Below are 16,025 nucleotides of genomic sequence, written 5' to 3'. Positions count from 1 at the left end.
CAGAGTGCTGCTCCCTCTCCTGGGGGAGTTGGCAGATCTGCTCCTGGCCCGTTGGCTGGAGACGCATGGGCAGCGGCGGAGCCTGGCATTTCTTTAGAGACTCTCACTGTCTCTTTCTTGTGCGGCTCTCTCCCCGTTCCCACGCCCCACCTCAGCAAGTCCCGGCGATCCTGCTTTCTCTAGCCCTGGCGGGGGCAAAGGTCCTGGGCGAAGAGATAGATCGGAGCCTTCCCCCCACAAGGCTGCTCTGCTGGGACCCTCAATGACTCATTGTCCCCTCACGGGGAGAGGGGTGGGGGGCGGTGTGTGGGTCAGCACATCCGTGCCCGGTGCAAGCTCGGGCTGGAGTCCTCTCCATCAGGAGCTCTTTGCAAAGTTGTGGAGTCGTATTCATCCGAAGGGTCCGTGGGTCCTGAATGCTTTCGGCAAAGACTGAGGTATTGTGCCAGGCATTAGGAGGTACAATTTTGAAAAACAGCTCTTAACCTAATCTCCAAGGAAGGCCCAGCCCAGTGTGGGAGGCCTGAGAAGTAAGTAATAATTATTACCGTCCTGAATCAGTCACAATGCAGGAAGAACAATAAGGACACGAACTCATAGTCATCAGCTAAGAGCTGGCTCATTCCTTCATTCACCGAACAGATGGTTATTGAGAACCTGGTGTGTGACAGTGTTTGAGGGGCTGGGAATTCTGTGGGGACAAAGTTACATAAGAGCATATCTGTAATGTATAATGTATCATACATTTTATATATTATTGTATATTATTGTATGTATCTAATCTATATATTATTTAATATGTATTAATGTATGTATCTAGTCCATATAGTTACATAATAGCATATATCTGTCTGTATAATATTGTTATAACATATTAATATATCTATCTAATCTGTCTTCTCTCACTCAATTTTATATCATCTATCTATAGTTTTAGGCAGTGATAAACGCTTTAAAAAATGCATAATTGGGCCTCAAGAGTGAGGACAGTATGGTCTGGCAAGGTCTGTCCGAGGAGGTGACATTTGATCAGAAAGGAAGTGAGAGGAGGGGTGTGGTAACATCTGCACAAGTGTTTCAGGAAGAGGGCGGAGCAAGTACAAAGACTGGCAGCCAGACACACTCTACCTACTTCACACCTATCACTCAGATGTAAGGGCTACCATATTTTGCCGTGTATAAGGTGCACTCATGTTTTTGTGTGCATTATACACAGGGATTACTTTATCTATAGTATGTAATCATTATATCCATGCATAATGCACATCCTTATTTTTCCCTAAGAAATATTTGGGCAAAAAAAAGTGCACGTTATACTCGGCAAAATACGGTACTTGTTCCCACTTCACAGATGGAAAAGCCAAGAGCCACGAAGGTGGAGAGGCTTCTCCTGGGCCTCGAGGCTTGTAGAAGGCAGAGCTGTGGGACCCACCCCGGGCAGTCTGGCCTGCCTCTGTATGTGGGCTCTGGGCCACAAAGCCACACCACCCACCTGGGCACATCCTAGATGCTTGTGAGCACAAAGGTGAGGGACCGAATTCAACTTCAGGGAAGAAAGCAAAGAAGAGGATGTGGAAACTGGATGGACCCTGATGGACACGAGGGGGCCAAGCCAAGGCAGATCTCTGCCTTTCTTCTTTGCCTCTTCTGTGCATGTGCACTCAAAGTCAAGAGAGAGAGAAGCGCCTCTCTCTACTCAGAGAAGCCTTTCCCGCTTGCCCCACTGTCTCAAATACCAGCCACCGTCCATCTCCTCTTTTGCTTCAGCCATTTCTCATGACCTGCCATTAGAATGCATATTTGCTCACTTGTTTGTTGCACGTTTTCTGTAACTTAAATCTCAGCTCCACGAGGGCTATTGTCTATTTTGTCCACTGCTGTATCCTCTGTGCCTGGCCCATACTAATGAATACAAGGAAGGAAAATTGGAAAAAACCCCGTGGGGGTGTAACCATTTAGGAGACTTAAAGAGAGCACTTTTCTTTAAAAAAAAGATTTCATTTACTTATTTTTAGAGAGGGGAGGGAGAGAGAAAGAGACAGAGAGAAACATCAATGTGCAGTTGCTGGGGGCCGTGGCCTGCAACCCAGGCATATGCCCTGACTGGGAATCGAACCTGCAATGCCTTGGTTTGCAGCCCGAGTTCAATCCACTGAGCTATGCCAGCGAGGGCAAGAGTACTTTTCTAAACAGACACAGACCAAGAACTCAGAGCAGGAACTGAGCTTTTTGTAACACTTGCCTGACTATGACTGGCACTCTGAATGCGCTCAACAGATACTTGCTAAATAAATGAATACATGGAATTTGAAACTCCAAGTTCAGAACACTCAGAAGACTGGGCAATAATGTATGAAGTAGAGAGTAAAGGCAAATTACTTTACAGTGCTCTTTGATAGGATGTTTGAGAGGTCCCAGGATAGAGATCAGAAAACTGGAGAGCTGCTCCTGGCTCGGGAGCCTGTCTGTTAGAAGGATTTGAACAGTCAACCTCCTCCCTGCCCCAGGGGCCATAGTTTTCCCATCTGTACAATGGGAATACACAGAAAACTCTAATGGACTCTTTTAACTCGGGACCACTAAGATGTTATAAAATATCCTCTCCTCTGGGACAGGCCCAGATGTTTCTGTCTTGTCCCAAACATCCTCCCTGGAAATCGTAAGTCCGGGGAGAAGTTCTGAGTCTTTGAGTCCTTTCCTCAAGGTCTTGTGTTACTGACGCGTCCTGACTCCCTCTCTTCAACCCTCTCTGCGGTCCGACCATGCAGTGAGCAGGTGCACGCTACCAGCCGCTGTGGTCGGAATGGGGGCCTGTCACTTCGGGGTGCCTAACGCTGGAAACTGAGAGCAGAGCTTGCGTCATTAGGCCGGGCCTCCTTAGCGTCTGCCTCTTGGGTGTTTCTCATTCTCGGTTTCCCCTGTCCTGTATTTTGAATCCCATCTGTCTGTATGGACGAGGCTGCCCTTTTTTCATTGCTCCATTGTAGAGCCAGGCTTGAATGGGAGCCCAGAATGGCCACGGCCATCCACAAAGCATGAATCTTAACATGCCCCGGAATGGCCCCTGCTCTGCTTGCTAAGTAGAATTTTACAACTTTACTGAGAACCTGGCTTTTAAGCTAGCAGTCCAACCCTCAGTTTGGGTGTTTGACAGAAACCAGAGTCAGGGGTGCTATCCATTTAGGTACTGCGATTATTGTGCTAATGACTTCAGTAACGCATATGTGATAGATACTTGACCATTTACAAAGCACTCTTAGAATCTGAATTTGAGCAGAGACTTAAGCTGTTTTGATGGTTTTCTCAGAGAGTTATTCTCTTTTTGTGTCCCTCTGCCCCCACCCACTCTTGTCTGCCTTGCTCTGAGCCCCAGGAGGCTGACCTCTGCGGACAGCATCAGCCTGGCTCTCAGGCTCACTGGTGAGGCCCCAGCAGGAGCCTGGAAGGCAGGAAAGGTTGGTGGTGTGTCTTCCTAGAGCCCACCCTGCTTCCGCGCCATGACTTTGGAGGCAGGTGATTTCCTCCACAACTATGACTTCAACTAAGGGGCTTCCGGTTCAAGTCTGTATGAAACCTATGAGATAAAGTCTAGTAATTCCATTTCTAACTCCTTGCCCCTACACCCCTAGGGATGACAAGGGCTTCCTGCTGTTTGCTGTTGTTAGATACTGGATGTCCTATATTCCCTTAGCCCCACACACTACTCTGTATGTGGTTACTTTGGTAAAATCTGCATTTAAACCACTTGGGAGGGTGAACTCTGTTTTCTGCCTAAGCCCTGTCTGACACAAATCCCAATATTTGGAATGGAGCCTGGAACACAGTAGGCCCTTAGTCAGTGTTTGTGGAATGAATAAACAAACTTCTCGCGTCTAAGATTTCATTTAAACCTTGCAGAAACTATACCAAACATTGGGTTGGCCAAAAACTCCATGTGGTTTCCTTCTGTAAAATAAGACGCATTTTTCATTATCATGAATACCTCTATTGGTTTGGACATTTTGAGTATGTCAGCTATCTCCCATGTGGTATACCATTGATTGTTCTCAATTAATGTCTCAGTTTGATCGCTGTCAACTTCCACTGGTCTGCCCGACTGTGGATCAACACCCAGCAAGAAATCGCCAGCATGAAACTTCAGAAACCACTTTTGATACATTTGATCAGTCAGAGCACCTTCTCTGCACACTGCATGAATCTTTTTCTTTTTTTTGCATTTCAGTTGCATTACCTTTCTTGAAAGATATAATAAAGCATAATATGCCAAATGTGTTGTGTGTGTTCTTCCATCTTCAATATTAACATGGCTACACAAAAATTTGCCAATATTGATTTTTTTAATACACACTGTGACAGTTGTCACAACATAATCTAACAAAACTGTTTCAAATGAAGTTAGAGGCAGCTAAGCACTAACAGGGCCATCTTCCAGAAAAAAACAAAATGAACTCTTTGGCCAACCCGAGAACACTATGGCCTTTTGTAAATAAAGAAATCGAGGTTCAGAGAGGTAGAGTCTCAGGTCTGAGCAGCAGACTTCTGAGACGGAGCCATGTTGACACCCTGAACCCTGGATGAGCTGAGCCACACTCAGCACCCTGGAGAAATCTCTAATTCCGGCTGCTTTCTGTAAAATCTCAGTGTCCACTCCTGTGGGCCTGGGGCAGGCTCAACAGAACCAGATGCCACAGATTGCACAGGGAGGGGTAATTCAAGGAAGAGAATAGCAACATCTCAGGATTTAAAGATACTTGGACATTCACTTGGCATAGAGTCAGACACCTGGTTCAAATGCTGGTGCTATCACTTTCTTCCCCCACCTGCACCCCAGTTTACTGATTTTTATAAGTGACAAATGAAAATGGTCTATATTTAGGATATACAACATATTTTGTTAAGTATTTAAGGTGTACATGTTTTTTTTTTAAAGATTGCTGTTTTAAATGATTTTTTAAAAGATTTTATTTATTTATTTTTAGAGAAAGAAGGGAGGGAGAAAGAGAGAGAGAGAGAGAAACATCAATGTGAGGTAGCTGGGGGCCGTGGCCTGCAATCCAGGCATGTGCCCTGACTGGGAATCGAACCTGCGATGCTTTGGTTCGCAGCCCGTGCTCAATCCACTGAGCTATGCCAGCCAGGGCCAACATGTTTTGATATATGTATAACACTATGAAATGATTACCACAATCAAGTTAATTAGCACATCCATCACCTCACATAGGTAACCTTTTTTTAGTTTAGTTTTCCTCCTGTTATTGCTAGTTTCCTACAACTATGGTTTGAAAAGATACTTGATATGCTTTCAGTCTTAAACTTACTGAGATTTGTTTTGTGCCCTAACATATGGGGACTGTTCTGTGTGCACCTGAGAATGCGTATTCTGCTGCCCTTGGGTGGAAGGGATGTTCTGCTTTGTCTGTTAGGTCCATTTGTACAAAGTGTAGTTCAAGACCAATGTTTCCTTATTGATATTCCATCTGTATGATCTACCTATTGTATTGCTGCCCACTGCTCCTTCCAGATTTGTTAATATTTGCTTTATATATTTAGGTAGTCTGAAGCTTGGTGCATTTATATTTACAATTTTTATATCCTATTGATGAATTGACACCTTTATCGTTATAAATTGTCCTTCATGGTCTCTTGTTACAGTTTTTGACTTGATGTCTATTTTCTCTGGTGTAAGTGTAGCTACCCCTGCTCTCATGTGGTTTATATGTGCAAGGAATATCTCTTTCCCACCTCCACTTTGAGCCTGTGTGTGTCTTTAAACCTAAAGTGGGTGTCTTGTAGGCAGAATACTGTTGGATCTTTTTTTCAACTCCTTCAGCTAAGCAGTGTCTTTTGATTGGCAAAAACGATCCATCTACATTTGAAGTGTGATCAGTAGGTAAGGACTTACTATTGCCATTTGGTGAACTGTTTCCTAGCTAGTGTGCAGTTCCTTTTTCCTTTATTCCTCTCTTGCTGTGTTCCTTTGAGATCTGATGACCTTCTGTGGTGATATGCTTTGAGTCTTTTTTAGTCTAGTGCATCTATTATGCATTTTTGCTTTATGATTACAATGAGGCTTACGTAAGACATCTTATAGTTATAACAACCCAGCTAAGCTGATAAAAAATCTGACCACATATAAAAACTCTATTTTTTTACTTCCCCCTCCCTACAATGTTTTCATATCAAAGTTTACACCTTTTGATATTGTGTATTAATTTAAACATGACTGTAGTTATAGTTATTTTAATACTTTTGTCTTTTAACCTTCATACTAGGGTTAAAAGTGATTTACATACCACTATTATACTATTAGAGTAGTCTTAACCTGACCAAATACTTCCCTTTATCAATGAATTTTATACTTTCATATGTGTTCAGGTTACTAATTAGTGTTCTTTCATTTCAGTAAATTCCCACCATCTAAAAGTCAGAAGCTTGGACCTCTTTAATATTTTTGTACCAAATGGTTGTCATGCTTTTGCATACCACTCATAACGAGGAACCACTGCCTCTTTAAGCAGCTCTGACAATGAAACAGCTCCCCTTCTTAAAGAGGCAGTCCAGGGCAATGGTGCCACACACAGGCTGGAGACCTTGATTCCATTACCCAGTTTATTGGTGCTCCAGCCTCCTTGTCTAGAAAATGTAGATTACAATAGTACATACCGTATAGGGTTGTTGAAAGGATGAAATGAGTCAATACATGTTAAGTGCTTGGAACAGTGCCTAGCACGTAGGAAATGCTATAAAGTGTTTGTTAAATAAATAAAAATGAATGAATTCTGTATGTGCAATTCCAGCTGGCTTAATCAAAAATAAATTTTGGGGCCCTAGCTGGGGTAGCTCAGTGGATTGAGCACTGGCCTGTGAATCAAATGGTCACTGCTTCGATTCCCAGTCAGGGCACATGTGCCTGGGTTGCTGGCCAGGTCCCCAGTAGGGGGTACATGAAAGGCAACCACACACTGATGTTTCTCTCTGTCTCTCCTTTCCTTCTCCTCTCTCTAAAAGTAAATAAATAAAATATTAAAAAAAATAAATTTGGGGGAGGTATAGGGTTAGAAGAAGCTCAGATTTGGAGATGATGCTGGATCTGGGGCCTTGAATATCATCACGTCACTGCCCTTCTCTCCCTCTCTCTCAGCTGTGTTTCTTCGGCCTTGGCTTCGATCTCAGCAGATTGCTCCCTCAAGGAGAGATGGCCATCAGCAGTTCCCTCAAGGAGAGATGGCCATCAGCAGTTCCCCCAAGGAGAGATGGCCATCAGCAGTCCCAGGCATCCATCTGCCAGCTCAGCAGCCCCGGCAGAACACACGTGTCTCTCCTGCAAGAGTGCCGGCAAAGGTTTCACGGTGGATTCTCCTGGGCCTGGCTTGGGTCCCAGTGTGCTATTCTGATTCTAGGGTTGCTCGTGTGCCATCAGCTCTGCACACCACACAGACTGCAAGCTGGAGAGGGGTCCTCCCAGTGAAACACGTGGGTGCTATTCCCAAAAGCAGAAGGAACAGATGCGGGAGAAAGCCAGCCGTGGTGTGCTGTACCACGAATCCTGCCTGGTCACCTTCTCTGAAGGCGCTCCCCGTGAGTAAGACTTTGGAGGATTTAGGGCTTGCTCGTGTTGCACACCTGGAAGTGTTTAAGGTTTTCATGAGAGAATATACTGCAAGTCAAGAGCATTGCTCAAAATTCTTACTTTGGGAGGACACAGGTAGGCCTTGGAATAGCTCCATGCACCTGAGGAAGATTCTAACGACCACCCACCTACAGGACACACTGTGAACCAGACAGCATTCCTAGTCTGTGTGCATGTTCTCACAGGTCTGTATAACCTGTGACGTGCCCATGTAAGATGCCTGGCTGGCACTGCAAGCACCATCCTGGGCCTGGAGAGAATCAGTGTAAACATCCCCATGAACCCCTGAACTGAGGGCTTTGGCTGTGCTCGCACTGCCCTCACAGCCTGGACTCCCCATGGCTGGTCTTCCGCCAGCAGCAGCAGCAGCAGCATGTGGGGGCATGTCCACACCCTTGCGGTTCACATGGAAGCCTGCAGGACCGGCAGCATTGGCTTTATCTGGGAGCTCGTAGGAAGTTCTGCATCCCAGGTCCTCCTTAAAGACGTAGTGGATGAGAACCTGCATTTCCACAGGATCTCTGAGAGGTGTGCGTGCACATGAGAAGCACTGCTGTCTCCGTTTCCTAGCACTGCCATTACCAAGTACCACGGACACGGATGGCCTAGAGCAACAGAAACTTATTCTCCCACAGCTCTAGACGCCCGGAGTCTGCAATCAGGGTGTTGGGAGGATCAGTTTCTTCTGAGAGCGGGGGGACAATCTGTTTCACGTCTGTCTCCTAGCTTCTGGCGACTGAGGGCAATCCTTGGTGTTCCTCGGCTTGTACGTGCAGCACTCCAATCTTCGTCTTCATCCTCGCATGGTACTTTCTCTGTGTCTCTGTCTGAAACTTCCCTCTGCTTTTAAGGACACCAGTTATGTTGGATTAAGGGCCCACTCTACTCCAGTATGACCTCATCTTAACTAATCACATTTGCATGTAAGATCACACGTTGAGGTTCCAGGAGTTAGGACTGTAGTACCTCTTTTGGGAGTGGGGCAGGGGACATAGTTCAACCTGTAACAACTGTCCTTGAAGGCTCCCATTTCTAAGTGCTGAGAGACTAGCTGGTGAGGAAACATCTGGAATGTTTCAGTAGATTTAGTTTTGTAAACGAGTTTATACATTCAGGAAGAAGGTGGCATGTCTACCGTGAGGCTCGGAGTGTCTAGTTTTGCAGGGTGTTTCTTGTGCAGGCAGCACACCCAGCAGGATCCTCAGCCTCACGGCTGACCCAGCCCCAGCCCCAGTGCGGGGCCTGGGTGGGACCAGTCTGGGGAGGTCTTCCATCAGGCTGCCCCTGGGGGTCACCTGGGGAGCTTTTAACACGACTGATGCCCAAACCCTACCCTCAGGGATTCTGGTGTGGTTGGTCTGGCGTACGGCCTGGACAAGAAGATTGCAAACATTTCCCCTGTGATTCTAATCTGCAGGCTAATCTGAGGACTGATGGGATAGCTATCTGGTTTCTACACATTCCACAAGAGGACAATTCAACCCTTTTCCCAGATAGGGAAGTAGGACAAAGTACAAATAATCCCAAATATGCACATACACAGATTCCTAAATTTTGCTGTTCAGGTTTTTTACAGGTCTTATGTGCAAAACGAGGCTGCTGTGGGAAGTAAACAAATATACGTATGTAGCACCATCCTCAAAATCCCCCATGAGGGTGGACTGTTTATTTCTCATCGTAGTTTTGCCAATGTTTGAAGTACATTTTGGGGCATTTTTATCTGGTGCTTATAAATTTAAAATGATCTCTTCTAGGTAAATGAATCCTTTATCAAAATGGATTTATTTATTTTCCCTAGTAATGCTTTTCATCTGGGTGCCTATTTTTTTCTCCTGATAATACAGCTATACTGGCTAGCTTTCTTTTGCTCAATAGTTAATTACATGGTATGTCTATTTTTTTTAATCCTTTCACCTTCAAAATTTCTTATGTTTTAGATGAACTCTAGAATGAAATATAGCTGGATTTTTAAAAATCTACTCTGACAGTCTTGCTGCAGGTGCTCTTTAGAGTATTTAGTCCATTTATAGTTAATGTAATTACTGATCTATATTGGTGGTATAATAAGCATCTAACAATTCACAGGGTACTTTATGCAGGTTGCAATTCTCACAATTGACCATAAGAGGGCAGCTCTTGGGGACTCGTAGGCATTTACGGCCATGAAGGGACAGAGGGAACCCAGACCCTGCTCTCTGGGGTCCCCATCACTGCTTCCGAGGGTGTGTCTCCCTGACAACTGTGGGTATCCTTTGTCAACTTGTATAGAAAAGTTTCAATATTTTCATAACTAGTACTGCTTGCTTTACAAGCCACTCACAATAATAGGGGCTTGCTGATATACGAGGGAGGACCTGCCCCCTAAAAAACAGAATTATCCTCTGGAGGGCAGGCCCCTTGTCTTCCCCAGCTACGTGAGTGTTCTAGGAACCCATCTGTAGCAGTGTACCAGCTGGTGGTGTTGTGAGAGGCTGCGTTCAGCTTCAGTGAGGTTTTTTTTTTTTTGGAGACTCTTTCAACATGTTTGCCCGTTTTATGATGGGTGATTTATGAGTGCCCTGTCCACGCCGTGCTGTTTAACAGTTTTTGACTAAAAAAAAGGCATGACCCCATACCCCACCTCCTCATTTACCCAATCATGCCTCAAAGAGACTTTTTTTTATTTGTTTACTTCCCCTGATGAAAAAAGTCCTCAAAGGGAACCGTTTGCCATTATGGAAGAGGTAAAACAAAAAATGGCAGAAACACTAGAAGGCATCAGAATCGATGAGTTTACAAACTGTTCTGAGCAGGGGAAAAAACATCTAAATAAGTGTATTGCATCAAATGGAGAGTACTTTGACAGTGACTGAAGTTTAAACATATAAGAATAATACACATTTTTATACATAAATTCCATTTTTGGGGGTCCCCCCTCATATCTGGGTTTAAGTCCATCATCTTATTTATAACACTTAGTGTTGTATTTCTCTCCTTTCATGACTTCTTTTATTATTTATTTTCCTCTCTCACATCCTTTAAGTACTACATTCTGTTTCTCTTTTTTCCAGTAATTACCTAGAAATTACATGATTTATTTTGACATTTCAAAGCCTGTTTTCTTTTAATCCTCACCCGGGGATATGTTTATTGATTTTGAGAGATAGAGACAGAGAAGGAGAAACATTGATGTGAGAGAAACATCAATCAGGTACCTCCTGTACTCACCCCAACCAGGGCTTGAACCCACAATGTGTCCTGACTGGGGATCGAACCTGTGACTTTTTGGCATACAGGATGATGCTCCAACCAACTGAACCACCCAGCCAGGGCCAAAACCTCTTTTTAATCAATACACCTTCTTTCTTCCCTGGCAATATGAGAGCCTCAGAACACCGTAATTTACCCCAGCCTCTACTAACTTACTGTTTTAAATTTTAACCCCTCATATATTTGAATCCTTCAGAAGACATTGTTATTTTTATCATTTTTAAAGACAACGTTTATTAACATTTACCACATTCTTTGCTCTTTATTCTTCTTGCTGCTTTAAGTTATTCTGGGATGGTTTTCTTTTCACCCAAAGCATATATTTTACAATTTCCCTTACGGAAGGTCTTCTCTTTGTTGATATTTTTATTTTGCCTTCGTTCATAAGAGATGTTACCCTGAGGATGGAGTTATAGGTTGGCGAGCGTTTTCTTTCGGCCCATAAAGATGTCATTCCACCCCTGCTGCCTGGGAGCCGTCAGCCTGTTAGTCCAATCAACGCCACCTGGTCTTTTTAAAGCCGGCTACTTTTTATTTTCCTTCATCTTTCTGCACTTACACTATTGTGCCTTCATGTCTTGGTGGGGTTTTTTTAAAGATTTTATTTATTTATTTTTTAGAGAGGGAAGGGAGGGAGATAGAGAGAGAGAGAGAAACATCAGTGTGTGGTTGCTGGGGGTCATGGCCTGCAACCCAGGCATGTGCCCTGACTGGGAATCAAATCTGCGATACTTTGGTTCACAGCCCACGCTCAATCCACAGAGCTATGCCAGCCAGGGCGTTTTTTTTTTTTTTTTTTAATTTATTCTCCTTTAAATCTTCTGAGCTTCTGTTTTTGGTGTTTTGATATCTTTCTGAAAGGTGCTGAGCCATCACTTCTTAAAACCCTGCCTCTGCTCTGTTCTCCTGTCACTCTCTGAGGCCCTGGTTAGGTCAGTGTTAGGTCTTCTCGTGAGATCTAACCACCTGGTCTAGAGTTCCAGTCTTTTCCTCTCTGTGTTTAACTCGGGGTAATTTCTTCCGCTCTGCCTTTCACTTTACTAACATGATATTTAATGTGCTGTTGAACACAATACGCCCAATAATTTGGGTTACTGTAGTTTTCACTTTTGGAAGTTCTATTTGTTCTTTTTTTAAAATTGGTTGTGTCACTTTTTATAGTTTCCTAGTGGCTGCAGAAGTCTTCAAACCAGATTTTTTCAACTTAATATGGATGATTTAAAACATTTTTTTATGATTTTATTTATTTTTATTTTTAGAGTGGGAAGGGAGGGAGAAAGAGAGAGAGAGAGAGAGAGAAATATCAATGTGCAGTTGCTGGGGGCTGTGGTCTGCAACCCAGACATGTGCCCTGACTGGGAATCGAACCTACGATGCTTTGGTTTGCAGCCCGCGCTCAACCCATTGATCTATGCCAGCCAGGATAATTTTTTAAAATTTTAAGAATCTGTGCCTGGTAGTTCCAATATCCGAGATATGAGGGTTTCTTTCTGCTGTCTATTGTTCCTGCTTCTTCTCATTCGTGGTGTCCGTGTCTGGTTATCTTTGACTATGTGCTAGCTATCATGCCAAAAAATCACTTGAATAATTATTTGAAGCCCAAGATGAAAGTGCCTTCCTCTACATAACAATGCTTTTATTTCTGGCATGTCTGGGATCACCATAAACCAAGTATAATACTCGGGGTTCCCTGGAAAACCAATAAAATTGCAATTCAAGCTGCAATTACTTGTGATGGTTCATTTACTTGGAATTCACATTCCCTTTGAAGGTGTAGTCCTTTGGGTCTCAGCTCATTGTGGGGAAGGTCTACCATTACATTCTTACCTTGAGTGGCCCTAGGTGTTGATTTCTGTCTTGCTTTCCCTGATAGTCTATCAAAACCAATGTTAAAATTTGCCAGACTTAGCAAATACTCTCAGGAAAAAGTAGCTTCTGTACTCATTTATCTTTTTGGGTTTCCATTTCCCCATCATTCTCTTCCTGGTAATTCTTTGTGGTGCCAACGCTTTGAAGGCTTTACAGATTATTATTATTATTCAAAACTAGTTCTGAAGTTGTTTTCAGTAGAAGAGTTAGTCCAAACAATCGAGTCCACCACTGTTGGAGATAGGAAGCCGTGTCATCTTTATTAGCACAAAGCTGGCACTCAGTAAATGATGGTGGCTGGATTCATTAAATATCACACTATCCCAGACCTATAGTTTTTTTTGCCTGTCTGCATTTACAAAGACTGCTTCCTACTCTTAGAATGCCCATATTCCACCATTTGGCAAGGCTCAGAATAAATGCCACCTCTTCCTCAAAGTTCTTCCTGTTTCCTCTACTTCTCCAAATCTAAAGCCTACTACTTCTCCATCTTAACCCTCATAAGACTTAGCTTATATCATCCCCTGGGTACTTAACTAGACAGAAATCTATTATAATACAAGTATTTATGTCTCCTGTGGATTTCTATTTTCTTGACATTTCTGATTATTTCAATAATTCCCTCACTTCCCCTCCAGCTCAGCCTACACTATAAACAGATATCTTAGAACATATCAAGTCCTGTACTTTTAGGTTTAATGTCCTGGGAGGGGATTTTCCAAACGTTCACTCGGCCATACTGCTAGAATCAGGATATAGCTCATTCTAGTACACCTTTACATTTGTGCTGCACTTTAGAATTAATAGGATGCCCTCACATATGTGCCTCCTACTTCAGTGTTGCCATCATCATGCTGTTGATGAGAATCAGGGGGCAAGAGACTGAGGGACACACCCAAACAGAGCCAAAAAAACCCAGAAATGGAACGCAGTCATTTCTCTCAAGCCCACAGCTCATGCCAGGACAGCTGGTTATGGCCCCATATTATTTGTGCCACTGGTCATTTCTATTGCAATGCCACCTCAAACTCTGGAAGCAGACACTCTACATGTGTAAGCACAGGTAGTTCGGGAGTGAGGCTGCGGGCACTAGACAGAGGGGTTGGCTATGCGAGGTATCCCACTCACACCTTTCTCAGGTGAAGGTTTGCTGCATCTCAGTGCTCCTTACCTCACAACCTTGGTCCCGTTTCTCACAACCTGCATGTCCACCATGCAGCCCCCAGTAACGTAGGCAGCTAGGTTCAACTCGGAGAATTCTGCCTGAAGGAGAAAGCAAAACAAAGGAGGATTTAGTAGATACTCATGATGCAGCAGAGAACTGCTAGCATTTATGGGGGACTTACATGTGCCAAGTACCCATTTATAGCTCACCTGAAACTCGGGAAGCTAGCAATATTATTTATTTCCCTTGTTGAAAGATGGGGAAGCTGAGGTGCAGAGAGGCATGTGATACGTCCAAGGTTACATAGTTCATAGAGGGCAAAGTTGGAATGAAACCCATGTGCCTCTGACTCAAAGGCCCATTTTTTAAACCTCTATTAATTAATTACTATTATCTATTGTATGAGAGTGGAAGAAGCAACTCTAGCTCCAGGACTAGAAGAGGCCAAATGCTGTTCAAAATAACATTTTCTCTAGAATTCTTCAGCTTTGGGCTGTGTTGTGGCATGGCCCCGCAGCTGTGTGACCATTTATCACTATTAATGGAACCCTCCTTAGGTTACCTGCCATCTGTTTCCTTTTTTGGTCATGACCTTTCCCCTCACTCCATCCACATGGTTACAGGAGAAGCACCATGTCTGTGCACTGAAATATTGTTCCCCTGATCACAGCTGATGGTGTGAGCCCCTGACCCAGGGTGGAAAAAAAGATGTCCTTGTACCAGAATTAGAATCTGCTGAGCAGTTCATGATGTTTCTTTCCAGGGGGCTGTATCTGTAAATCACAAACCTGAGTGCAACTAGGGACAATGTTTTCTGCCATCTGGATTGGGGAGGCAGAAAAGGACAGGGTGGTGGGAGAGAGGGTGAAAGACAGAGAGAAGGAAGGGGAAGGGGGAGGGGAGAGAGGGAGGGAGAGAGAGATCGGCCACAGTCCCCATAGACAGGCAGAGGCAAGAGATGGGTAGTACTCTTCATGTGATGTGCCAGCTACCATCTTGCCCTCAGATTTTATGAGATGCCTCTGTATCCTTATAAATTCATTTTTTTGTTTTATTATTTGTTTAAACAAGATTTAGTGGATTTCTGTTGCTTGCATCCATTGCCCTATGGAATACATGCCTCCTAGAAGATCATATGCTCCCTCTGGGTACAGAGACTTGTGTTAGGACCATGTGTGTGTTTCCTAGAGTTGCCATAACAAAGTACCACCACTAGGCAGCTTAAACAGCAGCACTTTCTTTTTCTCGGTTCTGGAGGTTAGAAGTCTAAAATCAAGGTGTCAGTAGGGTTGGCTCTTTCTGAGCGCTGTGAAGGTTTGTTCCAGGCTTATGTCCTTGGCTTGTAGATGACCACTTTCTTCCCATGTTCATTACCTTGCCTTCCCTCTATATGTGTCCATGTATCCAAGTTCCCCTTTTTATAAGGACACAAGTCATACTTGATGAGAACCAGCCACATGGCCTCATTTTAACTTGATTACCTGTGGGGAAAAAAACCCTATCTCCAAATAAGGTCATGTTCTGAGGTATTAGGGGTTAGAACTTCAACATATAAATATCAGGGAGATACAATGCAACCTGTAACCCCTTTCTAGAAAGTGCATAGTTCTAAACCATGCCTTTTACAGTAGATATTGAAAGCTATTTCTTTGGATTTGATGAATAAAAATAACTGCTCACATATGTACTACACTCACTGTATACCAGTTACTATCCTAAGCATGTTATATGTATGTATTCATTTAACCTTCACACTTGCCCAGATTATTAAAAAGAGAGAGAGAGGCAGAGAGAGATGAAATAGCTTTCACAGTGTCACACAGCAAGATGCACAGCCAGGATTTAGACCCAGGCAGTCTGGCTCCAGCCTGTGCTTTTAATTGCTACCCCACTGCCTCTGCTGTTTAGCTGAATAAGCCATTAGGTGGATTACAACTGAGCATTTTAGGGACCTCAAAATAACCCATTGAAAGAGAAAAACAAGTTTATGTTGAAGGAAAATGTCATTCCATGGTGATTTAAATGTATCCCCTCAGAAACATTTAACAGAAATTATGACCAAAGACCTAGCCATCTCCCCAGATGGCCTTAAAGCAAACCAAGAGTGCTTAT

The 16,025-nt window shown here is 43.7% G+C and overlaps 1 protein-coding gene across 1 annotated transcript in view; it reads right to left on the bottom strand.

Annotated features, from left to right (window-relative positions):
- Positions 1-16,025, bottom strand: part of SYN3 (synapsin III) — a 405,562-nt gene that overhangs the window by 308,348 nt on the left and 81,189 nt on the right. The window contains exon 4 of the mRNA XM_045826382.1: positions 13,920-14,011. Coding sequence (XP_045682338.1) covers positions 13,920-14,011 — 92 coding nt within the window. The remainder of the gene's footprint in view (positions 1-13,919; positions 14,012-16,025) is intronic.

Source organism: Phyllostomus hastatus, unplaced genomic scaffold, assembly GCF_019186645.2.
Source record: "Phyllostomus hastatus isolate PE091 unplaced genomic scaffold, TTU_PhHast_1.1 phas_scaffold_755, whole genome shotgun sequence".
Classification (NCBI taxonomy): Eukaryota; Metazoa; Chordata; class Mammalia; order Chiroptera; family Phyllostomidae; genus Phyllostomus; species Phyllostomus hastatus.
The sequence above is the reverse complement of the archived record's forward strand: the minus strand, read 5'-3'. Positions and strand labels throughout refer to the sequence as shown.